At 42.9% G+C, this 17,288-nt stretch overlaps 1 protein-coding gene across 1 annotated transcript in view; it reads right to left on the bottom strand.

Annotated features, from left to right (window-relative positions):
* Positions 1–9,341, bottom strand: part of PLXNC1 (plexin C1) — a 78,215-nt gene extending 68,874 nt beyond the window's left edge. Inside the window, exon 1 of the mRNA XM_070946665.1 lies at positions 8,352–9,341. Within this exon, the coding sequence (XP_070802766.1) occupies positions 8,352–9,341 (990 nt within the window). The remainder of the gene's footprint in view (positions 1–8,351) is intronic.
* Between the last annotated feature and the right edge of the window lie 7,947 nt (positions 9,342–17,288).

Below are 17,288 nucleotides of genomic sequence, written 5' to 3'. Positions count from 1 at the left end.
TGTGTACGTCTGCAGTGACTCCAAATATGTGCATGTGTGCTAATTTTGGTTTCCTATTATACATTACTTCATATGGTGTCTTATCTACAATGCTGGACCAAGTTCTATTTTGTGTGTAATTAGAATATTGTAGGGCTTCTGACCAGAATTGTTTGCCTAAGCCAGCATCTTCTAATGTGCATCTAATCATGGTTTGTAATGTTGAGTTCTTTCTCTCTACCACTCCGTTCTGGAATGCAGAAAATGGGCTAGATGTGTAATGTAACATTCCTTTGTCCTTTAGCCATTGGGAGAATTCCTTAGACATGAATTCACATCCCCTATCTGTCATGATTTGCTTTATTTTAATATTGTGCTGTGTTTCTATACGTTTGTAGAACTCTTTAAATTTCTGAAAGGTTTCATCTTTATGTTTTAATGTGTAAACAAATCCATAACGACTATAATCATCTACAATGGTTAGAAAGTAATGTTTTTTGTAAGTAATTGATGGTGTTAGCGGACCAACTAGGTCCATGTGTATCAAATCAAAAATTTTGTTGGTTGATCTTGTTGATCTTCTAGGTCTGGGACTAGTTTTTAGCTTTGTAGACTTACACACTGAGCATTCCAAATAGTTTTCACAATTTTTTATTTTAACACCTTCTGCGTGTTCAGTCATCTTTTGTACTACAGGAAAACTGGCATGTCCTAACTTCCTATGTAAAACATGAGCACACTCATCGTGAATTGGCTTACCTATTTTAGGTTTTTTTTCATTGTTTGTATCTTTGTGATTGTGAGTTACTTCACATTCATCATTGTCACTGTTACTATTGTTTCCATTATCTATCTCAATGCTATCTTCCATATTTGAATCAATGTTGTGTAACCATTTCTCCCTTGTCATTAAATAAGGTAGGCCTCCTTTGATTATTACTGTACCTATATCTATTCCATTTTTCTCTAATGTTGCTTTTCCCTTTGAGAACACAATGTTAGTGTCAGAATCTCTGCTTAGTTTTATGGCACTAAGTATGTTGTGAGGTATTTCAGGTATTAGTAATACCCCCTCTATTTTTCCTAGACCAGGTAAGGTTACATTCCCTCTACCTATTACTTGGACTTTTTCTTGATTAGCTACTTTGATTACAAATTTATCCTCTACAAATGAAGACAATATATTTCTATTATTTGTAGTGTGATTAGTTGCTCCAGAATCAATAAGCCAATTATTGTTCTTTGTTTGTTGTATGTTAGTGTTGTCTTGTTTGTTTAGTCCATTCAGTGAACCAGATTTCCTATCCTTTGAATTATCTCTGCCCCCTCTATGTTCTTTATAATTAGGTGGACTTCTATACCTATGTCTATCAATGGAAGACTGTCTGTTGTTGTACTTACTTCTGTATTCTGATCTATGTCTTTCTCTTGTGATTTTAGGGCAATCCCTCCTACTATGTTCTTTGGACCCACAATTGTGGCATCTAAATGTTTCATGATATCTTTCTTGAAATGCTACCTTTCTATATTGTTTGTGTTCTATATGGTTGTCAGAGCGACTCCTCCTTGAATTGTCTTCAGCTATTAACTTATTGGATAGACTTTCTATGGATAAGTATCCTAGATTGATTGTGTCTAAATGTGACATATAATTATCCCATGATGGGTCAAGTGAGTTGATGATAACACTTTTCATCGTTTGATCTGAAATCACCTCCCCCCTTAAATGCAGTTCTGCTCTAATTTTGTTTAAAGATATTAAATGTTCACTTATGGTAACCCCTGGCTTTATCCTAGAAGAGAAGAAATCTTTAGACATTCTTGTGGTAGTAGCTACACTATCACTGTGAAATAAATTGAACATGCATTGAATAATTTCTGAGACAGTCAGATTCTGCTTAATGCTGTGATACATGGCAGGAGACACACTGGAAATTAATAAGAAAAATGCTCTATGGTGTAGGCAATCTAACTTTAGAGTCCAAGGTCTTTTTGGGGGATTAGTGATAAAAAATAATAAGTTTTCTTTCATAAAGACAACCTGGAGCTGCTGATACCATTCTTGCAAATTAATGCCATCTATCCTCAGCTTTGGGAAGTCACTGGATAAATTCCCAACATTGTTGGGTCCATTACTTACAACCGGGGGTAGTCCGTGGTCTCGTAAATGCTGGAAATTGCAAAACGGCGTGGGAATGCTCGCAACGAGTCTACATGATTCTCTCCGCATCTCATGTCTTCCTGGGTCGTCCTCGTAGTCTTGCGCATGCGCGTTGCTCATTTCGTTCCTGGAATCGTCGTGAGAGGTTCTCGCTGCTGCAGCTCGTTCGCTTTGTTTTTCTTCCGATGAATCAGTCTCCGGCTCGATCTTGGGAGTCCTGGTGATAGCGGGTGCTCGTTTCCTTCTGCTGAAGGCGCTGGTCCTTGGATCAGTCTGCGGCGTGGGGTGGTATCTGCAGGGTTCTCTGGGTTCAGGTGTCGGTGCTCTCGTTGTCTGGATAGGAGCGGGTAGATTTTGAGGCTCTGGCTTGCTTGCTTGTTTTTTGGTTGATTTTTTAGTAATCTTCAGTTTCGGTCCAAATGCAGCAAAAAGTGTTTTCATTGCTGACTTTATTTGTATGTCTGTTGAATCTTCTTCGTTCTCTGATTCTGATTCTTCTGAGGTATATATTTTTTCTTTTTTATTTACTTTATCTAGTAAGGCCTTTCGCGCCAGAAATTTTGAATCTTGCTTTCTGATTGGCTCTGCTTCGCTCACCTTGGGTGTCTGTTGAAACCAAGATGGCTGCCATTCGAAATTTAGCGCGGGATCGCTGCCCTTCTTCTTCACTGCGCCTTTGTCTGTAAGCATTTCACTTACTATTTTTGAGTCTTTTGGCTTTTCAGTAGCGATGTGCTTTTCTCTCGCTGCTCCGTTGTTTTTTAGTATATCTTGGAGGTTCGCAATGAGACTTTCATCCCTCTTTTGGCTTTTTAAAAGTTTTAGTATCTCTGACCTGAGTTCGTTGTTTTCTATTTCGTTTTCCTCCTGGTCATTATCTTCATTTATTATTTCTTCGTCTTCTGTGGTGTATTCTTCAGATTCTCTTGAAATTGCATTCGTGGACTCATCGATTATTTCTTGGTCCGTTTCCATTTCTTTGCTGTATGCCCTGGTGTTGGGCCTATCTCTTTTAGACATATTTAAATTTTTATTGAGTCAATTCAACCATCCTCTGCTACCAGATTGTTGCGATATTTTCAGGATCAGACTCAATAAATAATTTGAGAATTAAGAGTTCAAATATATCTCTCTTTATTTACATAAGGCATTCTATATTCACTGAATATTCACAGATAGAAGCAAAGAAGGGATGTATCCAGCTCCTTATATATACAATGGGTGGAGCTAGAAAAGGGAGTGGTGAAGTATGAATACATTAAGAAGTGAAGAATAAGTTAACCCCTGATATCCTGTTCATATACTATTTACATAATGGAGAATAAGGCATTTACTTGTGACACTATATTATCTATATATGTATATATGGAATATATCCCTTGAAGTTACTACCAAAACAATTGGATAGAATGTTAAATTGTACAGTGTTACTATACACACACACACACACACACACACACACACACACACACATCTGCTGAAAATTAAGCTCAGGTGAGATCAACATGGAATATTGTCCAAAAATTGGTCTGAATTTTAAGTTGCAGAACACGGAAAGTAGCAAAAAAAAATAATAGTTTTTTTTTTAATTGTACAATAGCTGATAGCTAGTTTTAAATGGATTTTTTTAAAAATATTTTTAAGGCAGTTCCAAACAATGCATACACAATAATGAAAGAATGCAATAATATATAACCTGCAACAAATATTTATATAGGAAAATTATTATCTGGATTTAAAATCCACTGACCTATTTAAACACCTTAAAAATCCCATATAATTAATATTTCTAGATTTTAAAAAGATTAAAACTGCAAAATATAAGTACAATTAAAATCCAAAACTGATATCTAATAGACATATGGCACGCACCACAGATTCCAAAAATTAAAATAGTCAACACAACGTTGAGTTAAAAGTAGACTAGGAAACAGTATCTACTTTTGGGGTTGAATCCAATTCACTCAGAGTCAAAATCAGTTCAACTCAACTTTTTCATACCTGATTTTAAGAAAATGAGGAGTGAATTTCAACAGAGCAAATAATTCCAACCAAGTATATCAGAAATTTGGACTAAACCGCTTCTAGTACAAGGATATATTTATATCCATAGCACTACACACATAAAGTATAGCAAAAGTCTTAATTCTTTAGTTCTGAAAAAAATAATTGCTACAGGCAGTTAGCACTTAGTGCTTTGACTGATTATTGTGCATGGAGTGTAAGATTTGAAGATTGACATTTCCAGGAGATAGAGAATTGAAAATTGAGCTACAGCAACTGTAGCTCAATCACAGCGCCAATCAGGATAGAACCTGGATGTGGGTCTCCCAAGGCTTATCTGAAGCTCTCCCCATTAAAGTACTGGCTCAAATAAATCTATGAGAATGAGTTTCCAGTCCAATTAGTATTGATGGACAGAGAGCATTGACAGACATAATTTCCCATGGAAGAAGCAAATCACTGCCAAATTATTCCAGGTAGTTTCTCATCGTAAGAATGAGAAATTACCTGGAATGTGTTTTCCCGAAAATAAGACCTTGTCTTATATTTCTTTGAACCCTGAAATAAGCGCTTGGCCTTATTGCCATGCACTCAAAAGCCCGATTGGGCTTATTATCAGGGGATGTCTTATTTTGGGGGAAACAGGGTAGCAGACAATTAGGCTCAGACAAAGCCTGGACCAAAGTCAAGCAAAGAATCATTGATCTTGATGTACAGAGGAACCTTATTGTAGCAGAGATCTCAGATCTCTGCTACAATAAGGTCATGGATCCATCCATCCATCCCCAAATACTTTCCTTGTATACTTGCACTCTTTTTTAGGAGGCCACTCAAACTGACATGCCTAGAAAATAGAAAAAGGTATTGACTAGGAAATTCAATAATATCCCCTATTCGGAGTTCTTACGCATACGCTCAGACATTGACATTGAGATGGTGTTTTTGAAATGCCCTGTTATCTTTGAAGGACGGAGTTAATCTCTCTTCCATTTACAAATTACTTAGTCCCTACAGGCAATTGTATGTTTCCTGTTAAACATTTAGGACTGTAAAATTTCTAGGAAATTCTGTGCCATAGCGATTGCAGCTAGAAACTGTTGGGTCTGAAAGTATTACTGTATGGAACATGTTAGTTTCTGCTTTGAATAGGCTTTTATCCAATTTTTTAAAATCTTGACATTATTTTCTTTTCTCTCTTACTTTGACTTTTTTTGAATGATGGTAACTTTTAAAAATAACATAAGAGAATGAAAAATAAGGTGGATTTACACACTACACTAATCCATGATGTGATTTTCTTTATTAGATAAGCATGTTTATAAATCCAGCCATTTTATTTTAATTCAAATATCTTTTTGATATTGTTCAAATATCTTAACAATAGTTAAAACAAATTATGACTCAATATTATATGTGGTTATTCAAGTTTATCCAAACTACTGTATGATTAAAACAAATTATGGTTACTGATATGTGCATTATTTGCATACAAACCATTATGCACTACAAATAGCCTTAGCCACCAATTTAAGATCAATGTTAAGTAGCCTCCGGAATACAATAACAGTCAGCTAAACTGTGTTGCATTATCAATATAACTGAATATTCCAGCACAGCTTTCTATGAATTGATGACTAAATAAAGATTCCACCTCACAGTTTTAAATGGGTACCATCCTTGATGACATCAAAAAGCAGCAAGACATCCAGAAAAATAATGGGATTGCATTTCTTTTCCTCATTTTGTTTATTTGGTTTGGCAGGAAAAAATGTTTTAGTGCCCAAATTTGACTGAAATGTATTCAGGAGAAAAAAAGGCAGCCCAAGGACCCTAACCTTTGCCATTAGTCCCCAACAAATGCTCAGGCTAAAAAGAGTCTTTATCATTAGCCTGTTACATTCTTTAGAGCCCTATGGGGGTTCACGTCTAGAGGAATGATTGCATTACTTTTATGGATGGAAGGGATGGGAGGAATTCTCCTTTCTGTGGGATGTGGCAACCTCATGGATTCAGCCTTCTATCAAAAGTGGCTAAGGACACACAATATTTCTCTTTTTCCAATGCTTCCCTTTTTAAAGGGTCTTTGGTGCTGAGTTTGGTTGTTTTCTTGAAGACATTTCATTACCCAAACTAGTAACATAATCACTGCTAGCATTGATTATGTTATCTAGTTTAACATAAAAAATAAAGTATAAAGAAACATCTGCAAGAAAACAACCAAGCTCAGAGAGCACCAAAGACCCTTCATTTCAACCCTGAGTTATAAATATTCTCCTTTATTGCTTCCCCCTTTCTCTCTCCCATTCTTTTTCCTCACATCTTTGTTTCTCTCTCCCAAGCAAGAGGCTGCAAGAAATGAACAGACACTAAATATCTGAATTTACATCATCTCTTGCAGGGAATATTAAAAATTAGGCCAATTGTCACAGACTGCTCAGAAAAGATCACCCATCCTTTGAAAAACATGTGAAGGTAAGATTCATAATTGAAGAAGAAAAACATTTCCCCCTAATTCTACCATTATCATCACACAGATTAAACTAAGGCAATGAAACTCTTACTATTTTCTACCATTCCCATTTTAAATGATTTTATTACTTTGAGTTTACAAATATACCAAAGTAATAGAAGCAATATAAAAGGTCATTTGAAAGTTCCCAATCTATTATTTTATTCTGCAACTGAAGAGGATCCTTATAGCAGTGTCAGCTATATAAGCCAAGATCCCAGCAATCCTAATGCCCAGTAAAATCAATCAATACTTTAGAACTCATAGCTTTCCACCATTAAAGAGAGAAATAATTGCTTTTAGTCCAATTGAATCTGGACGTGGACAAGCACTATTCATTGATGGAAAGATTAAATATAAAATAATTGCTTTCACTTTTGGCTTGGACCACCTACTGGTTTAAAGCATGAATGCCAAGATTTTTCTCCAAAGGAATTTTATTATCCAAACTGCCTAATCTTATCCATGGAATTTCATTCCCTGGTTAGTCTCTATTTGTTCCCACTTCCCACAGTCATAAAAGAATAATGGTACCTTTAAATGAGTGGATCTTGGTGCTAGTCAGCTGGCGACCCCTAGGGAGCGGGTCTTCTCTGTGGGTGCACCTACCCTGTGGAATCAGCTCTCCCTGGGGCTCCGGGTGGCCCCTGACCTTCACTCATTCCGCCGTGGCCTTAAAACATGGCTATTCCGCCTGGCCGGCTTGGACTGAAGGGGTTTTAGAGGGGATTTTAATGGTTTTTATAGTTTTATTGGGTATTTTTAAAAAATTGAACTTTGTGTGCTTTATTGTTGTGAGCTGCCGAGAGTCCTATCGGAGATAGGGCGGCATATAAATTCAAATAATAAAAATAAATAAATAAATAAATAAATAAATAAATAAATAATAGTGCTAATCCTAGCTTGGGTAATGAAATATCTGCAAAAAAACAACCAAGCTCAGAGAGCACCAAAGACCCCTTATGAGCTAAGCACCCCTCATGGTGCCAAGAGAGCACCAAAGACCCCCTGAGCTATGAACATTCTCCTTCACTGATACTTTTAAAGCATCTCCAAAGCCCAGAGTCTCATACTATCAGCTTTCTTCTCATTGCATAAGCATTCTTTATCTACTGGGTTTTTTTTTTTTCATTGAAGCCAATGGAAAGCGAACAATAACAACATTTTTAAATGTTTAATTGGTTTGTGGTTTTTTAAATTTGGGCCAAATTTATATAGATTTTAATTGTTTTTAATATTTGTATTTCATGTTTTTAATTCTGGCTGTGCACCGCCCTGAGTCCTCAGGGAGAAGGGCGGTATATAAATTGAAAAATAAAATAAAATAAAATAAATAAAAAATAACATTATGGAAAAACAATGAATCTGAAATAACTTTTTGACTGCTGTGTCTCATCACTGCAAAATACAGTAGTGAATCACTCCTTCAGAAAATACACCTTACCCCAGGATCCTGGCACAATCCTGCAGAAAATGCTAAACTTTCCTTTTAGTTTTGGCTTCCATTGTGATCTGCTTGCAAAGGATGGAAGGCTATGCCTTTTTTGGGGGTGGGGATCAGTCTGCCAAAATATTCTGTATCTTTCGGGGCTCCTGCCTCTCATAAATACATAGCTTGCAACAATTAAACAAGTTGACCCTAAATATAGCTGATTTAGCCAGGCATCTGGCCAACAAATAACCCAAGGTACTACTCACACATGTGTTTGGAGGCTGGAAATCCGAAATCAAGTCGGAAGTGGAGAACTCCCCGAACTTACACTCGTTCGCGTTCTTCAGCAGCTCTTCAAGAGCAAAGATGCAAAGGCCGGTGGAAGTCGGAGTGGCGGGACTGGAGGCTGAGCCGAAAATCCCGGCCCAGAGCGCGCGTTGCTCCAGGTACGCCGAGGAAAGAATTTTGATCTTTTTGCCGGCGCCACATCGCAGGACCTGGCTATTGTACCTGAGGTTGTTTTTCTCGTATAGAGCGATGAGCATCTTGGCCTCCGGGTTGTCATTGTTATAATAAGGGAAAAAGAAGTACTTCTGCCAGCGAAAGGCATCCTCGAAGTGCAGGTTGTACACCTTCTTCATGGCCACCTGCCTGATTTCGTTCACTGATTCCTCGCCTTCTAGTATGATGAAGACCGCCTTGTTGGCGTTGCTTTCCGGGGGGTCATCGGGGCAGTTGTTCAGTTTGTGGCTCATGGCCCAGACCAGGGACCAAGGTGAGCGATCGTCCTCGCGATACATCAGCCCGGCCACCGCGCCTTCCGACGCGAAGGTCACCAATTCACGGCCCAACTTCTTCGCGGCTCTCCCTTCGGTGACGTTCTGCAAATAGCAGACGCCTCGCGGCTGACTCCAACAGGTGAGCAGGCGGTCGCGCCCGAAGGGCAGCAGCAGCTTGTTGACCGAGGCCACCGTCTCGCCGCAGAACTGGGCCGGCTCCTCGCAGAAGCGCTCCTCCTTCCACGCCAGCGAAGGCGCCACTTCGTACCAGCAGTTGCCGCTGGCCACCAGAAAGCGCTCCCCGCTCACGGCCAGGTTAACCACGGCGCGAGGAAACTCGAGGGGCCCCTGCCCTCGGGCCCCCGCCGCAGCCCAGGCTAGCAGCAGCAGCAGCAGCAGCGACGGTGCGGACAACGGCGAGCTCCCAGCGTCATGGCGAGTCAGCTGCCTTCTCGTGCCCCCCGGCCCTCGGGCCATAGTCCCCTGTCTGCCCCGGTTATCTAGGGCTCCTCGGCTGGCGGGAGAGGCTCTGGTACCACCGACATGCAAGCAGCTGCGGCACCGCCCCACCCCTCGGACGAGCAGGGAACCGCTCCCGCGGCTGCCCTTCCCCCGCTCTGTGGCTTCCTCTGTGCCTCAGCTACCTCGCGCCTCATCGGTTCCTCTTTTTTTCCCTGGGAGGTGGGAAGCCCGCCTCGTCTCCTTCACTTGCGCGGCCGACCCCGGCTCTCTCCCTCCTCCTGAGGGCGTGCCAGCCGGGGCGCTCCACGTGCTTGTCGCTTTCTTCCCGAACTCTCCAGCTCGCTGTCACCCAGGCGGGAAATAGGCTGCTGCAGATGTGCGCCGTTCTCCTGGCGAAGCTGAGGCCAGCTGGTTATTTAAGGGTGGGGGGTGGGGTGGATGGGTCTCCTCGCTGGTGCCAGAAGGTTCAATTCTTGTCCTCGGCCTCCGCTCCGGTCCATCCAGGCCCTGCCGCGAGGTGCCCCTTCTAAAAACGTTCCAAGGCTGACTTTCCCTTCTCCAGCCGTTTTTTTTCCCCCTCTAGCAATTTACAGCACCAACCAACCAGCCCTGGTGCGATATAACAAGCAGGCTTGATCTGCCCTCAATAGACCTGTGATTTTAACTAACTAGCAGGGGTCTCCAACCTTGGCAACTTTAAGCCTGGCGGACTTCAACTCCCAGAATTCCCCAGCCAGCTGGCTGGGGATTTCTGGGAGTTGAAGTCCGCCAGGCTTAAAGTTGCCAAGGTTGGAGACCCCTGAACTAGAGACAAAATGGTCCATGTGGATGAAAACTGTTTTCAGACTTATATAAGTAGGAATAAGGCTTGTTACGGGAACTTGGAGGTCATTTAGTTCAATTTTCTGCTCGGAGCAAGACTGGACTTACTGTACTACAGACATGGTAAGATGGCCATTCCAGCCTTACTTCAGGCACCTCCATTGAGATAGAGTCCACCCACCCAAGCACTCTACTCCACTGTTGAGGAGTTACATAAATGTTCCGTTACATTTGCCCCAGGGGTGAAATCTAAATTTTTTCCCTACCAGTTCTGTGGGCGTGGCTTGGTGGGCATGGCAGGGGAAGGATACCGCAAAATCTCCATTCCGTCCGCACTCCTGGGGGAAGGATATTGCAAAATCTCAATTCCCACCCCACTCGGGGGCCAGCCAGAAGTGGTATTTGCTGGTTCTCCGAACTACTCACAATTTCTGCTACCGGTTCTCCAGAACCTGTCAGAACCTGCTGGATTTCACCCCTGATTTCTCCCCATGCCTAGTTGAAATCTACCCTCTTTTCATTTTAAACCGTTAGTTTTTTTTTCCTGTTCCTGGAAAAAAACTGAACAATTCCAGTCCATCTTCCACAAGACAGGCCAGCAGATATGCGGAAACAGCTATTATATCTCACTGCAGTCTTCTCTTCTATAGTGCTGCACAGGCTAAAAATACCAAGTGGCTCCAACTGTTCTTGTAATTTTCCTTCGAAATTTCTTGTCATCTTGGTTTTTGTTCTGTGGACATCCTTCATTCTGTCAATGTCTTTCCAAACAGTGCCCTGCACTAGATATTCTAGGGCAAGGGTGTCAAACTCAAGGCGTCACATTGCCTTCACGTGATGTATCATGACGTTTTTCCCCTTCACGGAGCTAGGGTGGGGGTGGCCTGCTTATGGCTCATACGGCCCGCAGGCCACCAGTTTGACAACCCTATTTTAGGGGCATTCAGTTGACCAATGCAAAATACTGTGGAATGATTATTTCTTTAGATCTTGACACTTGACACTCTAGATCTTGATACTACACTCTAGACAACTGTTGATACCACTTGTCAGATACCAGGCCAGAATTACATTTGCTTTTCTTGATCCTTCAAGACACCCCAACCCTTTTTGTAGACATCTGCCCAGTGTGTCACCCCATTCTATTCCTACTGTTTTGATTTTTCTATTCCTATGGCTTTGAATATAGAACTTTGCATATTCAAGGGCAAATTGAAACTTATCTTGCCACTTTTCTACTCATTTTCCAATGTATCAATGTATCTTCCAGCCTGAAGAATCATTTTCCTGATTCTTCAGACTGTTCTTCAAGATGATGCTGTATCCTCTTACCTCCATGTTAATTCATGAAAAATTGTTAAATATAATTTCCAATTCCAAATCCAAGTCATGTATAAGTATGTTGAACAATGCAGGCCTTATAACAGAAAGTTGTTGTACACTGCTTATTCCTTCTTTCAGCTTTGTATAGTTCCATTAATGTACACTTATTGAGTATGTCCATTCAACCAGTTCTGAATCCATTTACTGATAGCGTAGTGCAGCTCAAACTTTTCCATCTAGTCTATTAGAATCTCATGGGAGACTGTTGAATGCTGTACTAAAGTCAAGATGCATTATCTTCACTACATTCCTATGATTAACTAAACTGATGATTCTATCAAATGGAGATAAAGCTAGTTGACATGACTTATTCTTGATAAGTCTGTGCTGGGTCCTGCCAAACAATCCATTTGTTTTCTAAATGCTCACAAACTGATTATTTAATAATCTGTTCCATAGTATTGTCCAGCATCAATATCAAGCCAACCACTCTGCTGATACCCAGGTCTTCTCCTCCCACCTTGGAATATAGAAATGCATTGTTCTGCTTTTGTCCTTTGACAATGAACTCCATAATGTCTTAAGCAGAATAGAATGAGTGCTGAGATGACATTAACAAACTCCTTCAAGACTCTCAGAAATAATTGTTCTGGTCATAGAAATTAGAAATGGTTAAGGGTAACAAGTGCTCCCTAATAATCTTTACTTCCTTATAGTTGCCACTGACGCCTTGAGTCAATTGTTCTGTTTAGTCCATTTGAACACAGTTTAGATGTTTGGAGCATAATCTTGCAGTCATATTAAGATAAAATCAATATTCAATAATTACAGCGATATAGGCTTATTTGATACCCCTTATAAATTGAAAGACATTTGGGTCCAACTCCTTTGGATTTTGTCACATATTAGTTACTAATCTTAGTCATAATCTTTATGATCTTCTGTAATTAACATTGTAGGGGAATCAAATACTAAGATAATTAAGGGGTTCCGGGGGGGGGGGAGGGTTGGATCAGAAGTAAGGCCGTGGGTATGGGGGATAACCCACTAAGGGGAGGGCCAGGTATGGCTGTGGAGCACGGCACAGGGGGTGGGGGGCCCGGGGTCAAGGGGGGGCTAAAGTTCATCCAGATAAAGTTTTTACCATCAGTACTGTGGGTGGGAGGGGTAGATATGGTGGGAGCAGGGGGCCATATCGTGTTAGGGGAGTGTGCGCCCGCTGTCTTCGAGCGGTGGCGCGCTCCGGCCCTCAAAGCTCCACTCGTTCTCCAGGTGGCGCAGATCCTCAGGGCCCTGGCCTCCGTCTGATGTTATGCAATGCCAGGTCTGTAGTAAATAAAGCCCCCCTCATTTGTGATCTTGTTCAGGAGGGGGGAGCGGACCTGGCAGGTATTATGGAAACCTGGTTGGGCCAAGAGGGGGGATCCCTCTCGTTGAAATGTGCCCACCAGGTTTCCGCGCATTCCATCAGCCGAGGTTGCAGGTTAGGGGCGGGGGGGTAGTGGTTATTATTAACGAAGGTCTGAGACCGAGGGAGGCCACTGTTCCTCAGACGGCCGGCTGTGAATCCCTCCTTGTGAAATGGGGTCACGGGGTTCAGATGGGTTTGCTGATCATGTACCTGGCTCCCTGCCATGTGGCAGCAGCCCTGCCCGAGCTACTCAGCGTCATCGCCACGGTGGCGGTTGAGACCCCTAGGCTTATGGTCATGGGGGATTTCAACTTGCCATCCGTCGGTGAGGCATCTGAGGTTGCTCGGGAGTTCATGGCTTCCATGACAGCCATGGACCTGACCCAGTTAATTCATGGTCCTATCCACACGGGGGGAAACACGCTGGATCTGGTTTTTGTCTCTGGACAGTGGTTGAGTGATCTTGAGATAGGGGATATAGTTGCTGAGCCCTTGTCATGGTCAGATCACTCTCTCCTTCATCTTGACCTCCGAACCGCTGCACCCTGCCGCAGGGAGGCGGAGCCGGTAAGATGGTTCCGCCCCAGGCGCCTGATGGAACCTGATAGGTTCCAGATGGAGCTTGGGCCATTTCCTGAAGTTCTGGCACACGCCTCGGCTGGAGACCTAGTGGCCGCCTGGGATAGGGCGGCCGCTGGAGCTCTGGACCGGGTCGTGCCTTTGTGGCCTCTGACCCGGCGCCAATCTCATTTGGCTCCTTGGTTTACTGAGGAGCTAAGGGAGTTGAAGCGCCGGAAAAGACGCCTAGAGAGTAGTTGGAGGGCCAGTCTTTCAGAATCGGACCGGACACTGGTAAGATCTCATATTAGGAATTACCTAGTGGCGATAAAAGCAGTGAAATGTAGCTATTTTGCTGCTCTTATTGCGTCATCAGATAACTGCCCGGCCGCCCTGTTTAGGGTGACCCGCTCCCTGCTCCACCAGGAAGCGCGGGAGGACCCCTTGGAGGGTAGAGCCGAGGATTTTGTTCAGTATCTGCATGACAAAATCACTCAGATCCGGGAAGATTTGGACTCCGACTGGGTAGTCTCAGGGGGAGGGACTGGGGCAGGTCTTGAGAATGTTATCTGGGATGAGTTTGATCCTGTGACCCCTGAAGACGTGGACAGGATTCTGGGTAGACTGAACGCGACCACTTGTTTATTGGACCCGTGCCCCTCCTGGTTAGTGCTGGCTTCCCGGGAGGTGACGCGAGGCTGGCTCCAGGGGATTTTAAATGCTTCGTTGGGTGAGGGTGACTTCCCCACCACCTTGAAAGAGGCGGTGGTGAGGCCTCTCCTCAAGAAGCCTTCCCTGGACCCAGCAGTGTTGGCTAATTATCGTCCGGTCTCCAACCTTCGCTTTGTGGCGAAGGTTGTTGAGAGTGTGGTTGCGCGACAGCTCCCCCAGTTCCTGGATGAAACAACGTATCTGGATCCATTCCAGTCGGGTTTCAGGCCTGGGTACAGCACGGAAACGGCATTGGTCGCGTTGGTTGATGATCTCTGGAGGGCTCGGGACAGGGGTTGCTCCTCTGTCCTGGTCCTATTAGATCTCTCAGCGGCTTTTGATACCATCGACCATGGTATCATGCTGCACCGGCTGGAAGAGTTAGGGGTGGGGGGCACTGTCCTACGGTGGTTCTCCTCCTTTCTCTCTGACCGGTTGCAGTCTGTGTTGGCAGGGGGGCAGAGGTCATCCCCGAGGCCCCTCGTATGTGGGGTGCCACAAGGATCGGTCCTCTCGCCCCTTCTGTTCAACATTTATGTAAAGCCGCTGGGCAAGATCATCCGTGGTTTCGGGGTGAAGTTCCATCAGTACGCTGATGATACCCAGCTGTACATCTCCACCCCGGACCACCCCAACGATGCCCTTGAAGTGATGTCCCGGTGTCTGGAGGCTGTGCGGATCTGGATGGGGAGGGACAGGCTCAGACTCAACCCATCCAAGACCAAGTGGCTGTGGTTTCTAACATCCCGATATAGTCAGTTGACGCCATCGCTGACTATTGGGGGCGAATCGCTGGCCCCCATGGAGAGGGCTTGCAACTTGGGTGTCCTCTTGGATTCACGGCTGTCTTTAGAAGAGCACTTGACGGCCGTGACTGGGAGGATTTTTCATCAGGTTCGCCTGATCCGCCAGTTGCGTCCCTTTCCGGATTGGGACTCCCTACACACAGTCACTCATGCCCTCGTCACCTCCCGCCTGGACTATTGTAATGCTCTCTACATGGGGCTCCCCTTGAGGAGCACGCGGAGGCTCCAACTGGCACAGAGTGCGGCCGCGCGGGTGGTTATGGGAGCAACATGGCGCTCCCGTGTAACACCTCTCCTGCGCGAGCTGCACTGGCTCCCGGTGGTCTTCCGGGTGCACTTCAAGGTTTTGGTGACCACCTTTAAAGCGCTCCATGGCTTAGGACCTGGTTATTTACGGGACCGCCTACTACCACCAATAGCCTCCCACCGGCCGGTATGCTCTCATAGAGAGGGTCTCGTCCGGGTGCCATCAGCTAAGCAGTGTCAACTGGCGGCCCCCAGGGGGAGGGCCTTCTCTGTGGGGGCACCCACTATCTGGAACGAGCTCCCCCCGGAGATATGGAGGATCCCGGATCTGCGCACCTTCTGCCGTGCTCTTAAGACCCTCTTATTCCAGCAAGCTGGCCTGGCCTAATTTTTTCTCCCTTTTCTTTTAAATTTTAAATTTTAAATTTTAATTTGTTTTAAATTTATTGGGATTTTAATTGTCGTGGGCCAATATTATTTAATTTGGTTTTAAATTGTTCTTAACTTCTGTATTTCTGTATTTTATCTTGTGCCTGTTCACCGCCCTGAGTCCTTCGGGAGTAGGGCGGTATACAAATTTAATAAAACATAAAACATAAAACATAATCCTGTTGGAGAACCTTGGCAAAGTGTGTAGTGTGCACTATAATAAAATTAATAGAATAAGATATATTACTAGTACAGATAGTCCTTGACTTATAACAGTTCGTTTAATGACTATTCAAAGTTACAACGGCAAAAAAGTGACTTATGACCATTTTTCAGTTACAACCTTTGCAGCATCCCCATGGTCACATTATCAAAATTCAGGCACTTCTTATTTATGATGGTTGCAGTGTCCCAGAGTCATATGATTCCCTTTTGTGACCTCTGATAAACATAGTCAGTGGAGAAACCAGATTCACTTAACAACTGTGTCACTAACTTAAGAACTGCTGTGATTCACTTAACAATTGTGGCAAGGAAAGTCATAAAATGACTCAACAAATGCTTCACTTAGCAACAGAAACTTTAGGCTCAATTGTGATCATAAATCGAGAACTACCTGTATTATTATTTGAGAAACTAATGTAAATTTTATTTGCCAGATTTAACTACCTTAACTTCACTTGATATGCAGTGAGAGTGTAGCAGTTCTAAGTGCTTCACCAGTATTAGAGGATTTAATGTTCCTTTATAGAAATATAAGTCTATAAGGCTGCGTTTGGATAACAAGGCACGACTTTAACACTTTAACTTTTATTGCTCAAAACTGCCTCAGATATAGAGGATCAGATAAAGATAACAAACATGATACAGAAAGACTGAAATAACAGTTTGCTGAGGCAAATATATTCCACAGTTAGCTACAATGAGGAAGCACTGATTGATTCATTCATATTGATTCTCTTTTCATGAGGAGTTACTGACATATTAACCTCTTTATACATATACAAAATGGGATTGAGAGGTTCTGGCCCTTACAATGTGGGTTTCTGCACAGTTCAGTACTCTCTCCATTTTTATTTAACATCTAAATGAAACTGCTGGGTGAAAATAATCTGTTGCCATGGAGTAAGGTATCATCAGTATGCTGATGATACTTAATTATATCCTCTGTCCCTGGCAAACTAAGTGATGCTATGGATGTCTTGTCCTGGTGCCTGGAAGCTGTGGGGGTCTGGATAGGAAACAACAGGCTTTATCTGAATCCTGGCAAGACTGAATGGCTCTGGGTTTTGGAGCCTTCTGGATCTGGGACTTTACCATTTTTGGTGCTCTCAGTCAGATCTGATGCACTGTCTGGGAATCCTTTTGTAGACCCAATAAGAAAACATTTTTGAGATAATTCTCTTGTTTGTGATTTGTATTTCCCCTTTAATTTTTAAATTAAGCCAGGTTTGTTTGTACATGTCCAATAAAATGGTCCTTTTCCAAATCATGTCTGGTTCCACTTTCTATTCTTTCTGTCTTATCAGACAAAATTTTCTTCACAACTATCATTCTCTCATTAACGTATTTTGAATATAATCTACCCATTTAGTCAGACATTATTACTGACACCATTTATATTGTACCTACTCATTTCTAGCTCTAATCTTCAAA

Source organism: Pituophis catenifer, unplaced genomic scaffold (assembly GCF_029215685.1).
Source record: "Pituophis catenifer annectens isolate HBS135680 unplaced genomic scaffold, rPitCat1.0.hap2 SCAF_7, whole genome shotgun sequence".
NCBI classification, from domain to species: Eukaryota; Metazoa; Chordata; class Lepidosauria; order Squamata; family Colubridae; genus Pituophis; species Pituophis catenifer.
Note: the sequence above shows the minus strand (reverse complement) of the source record. Positions and strands in the feature narration are given on the sequence as shown.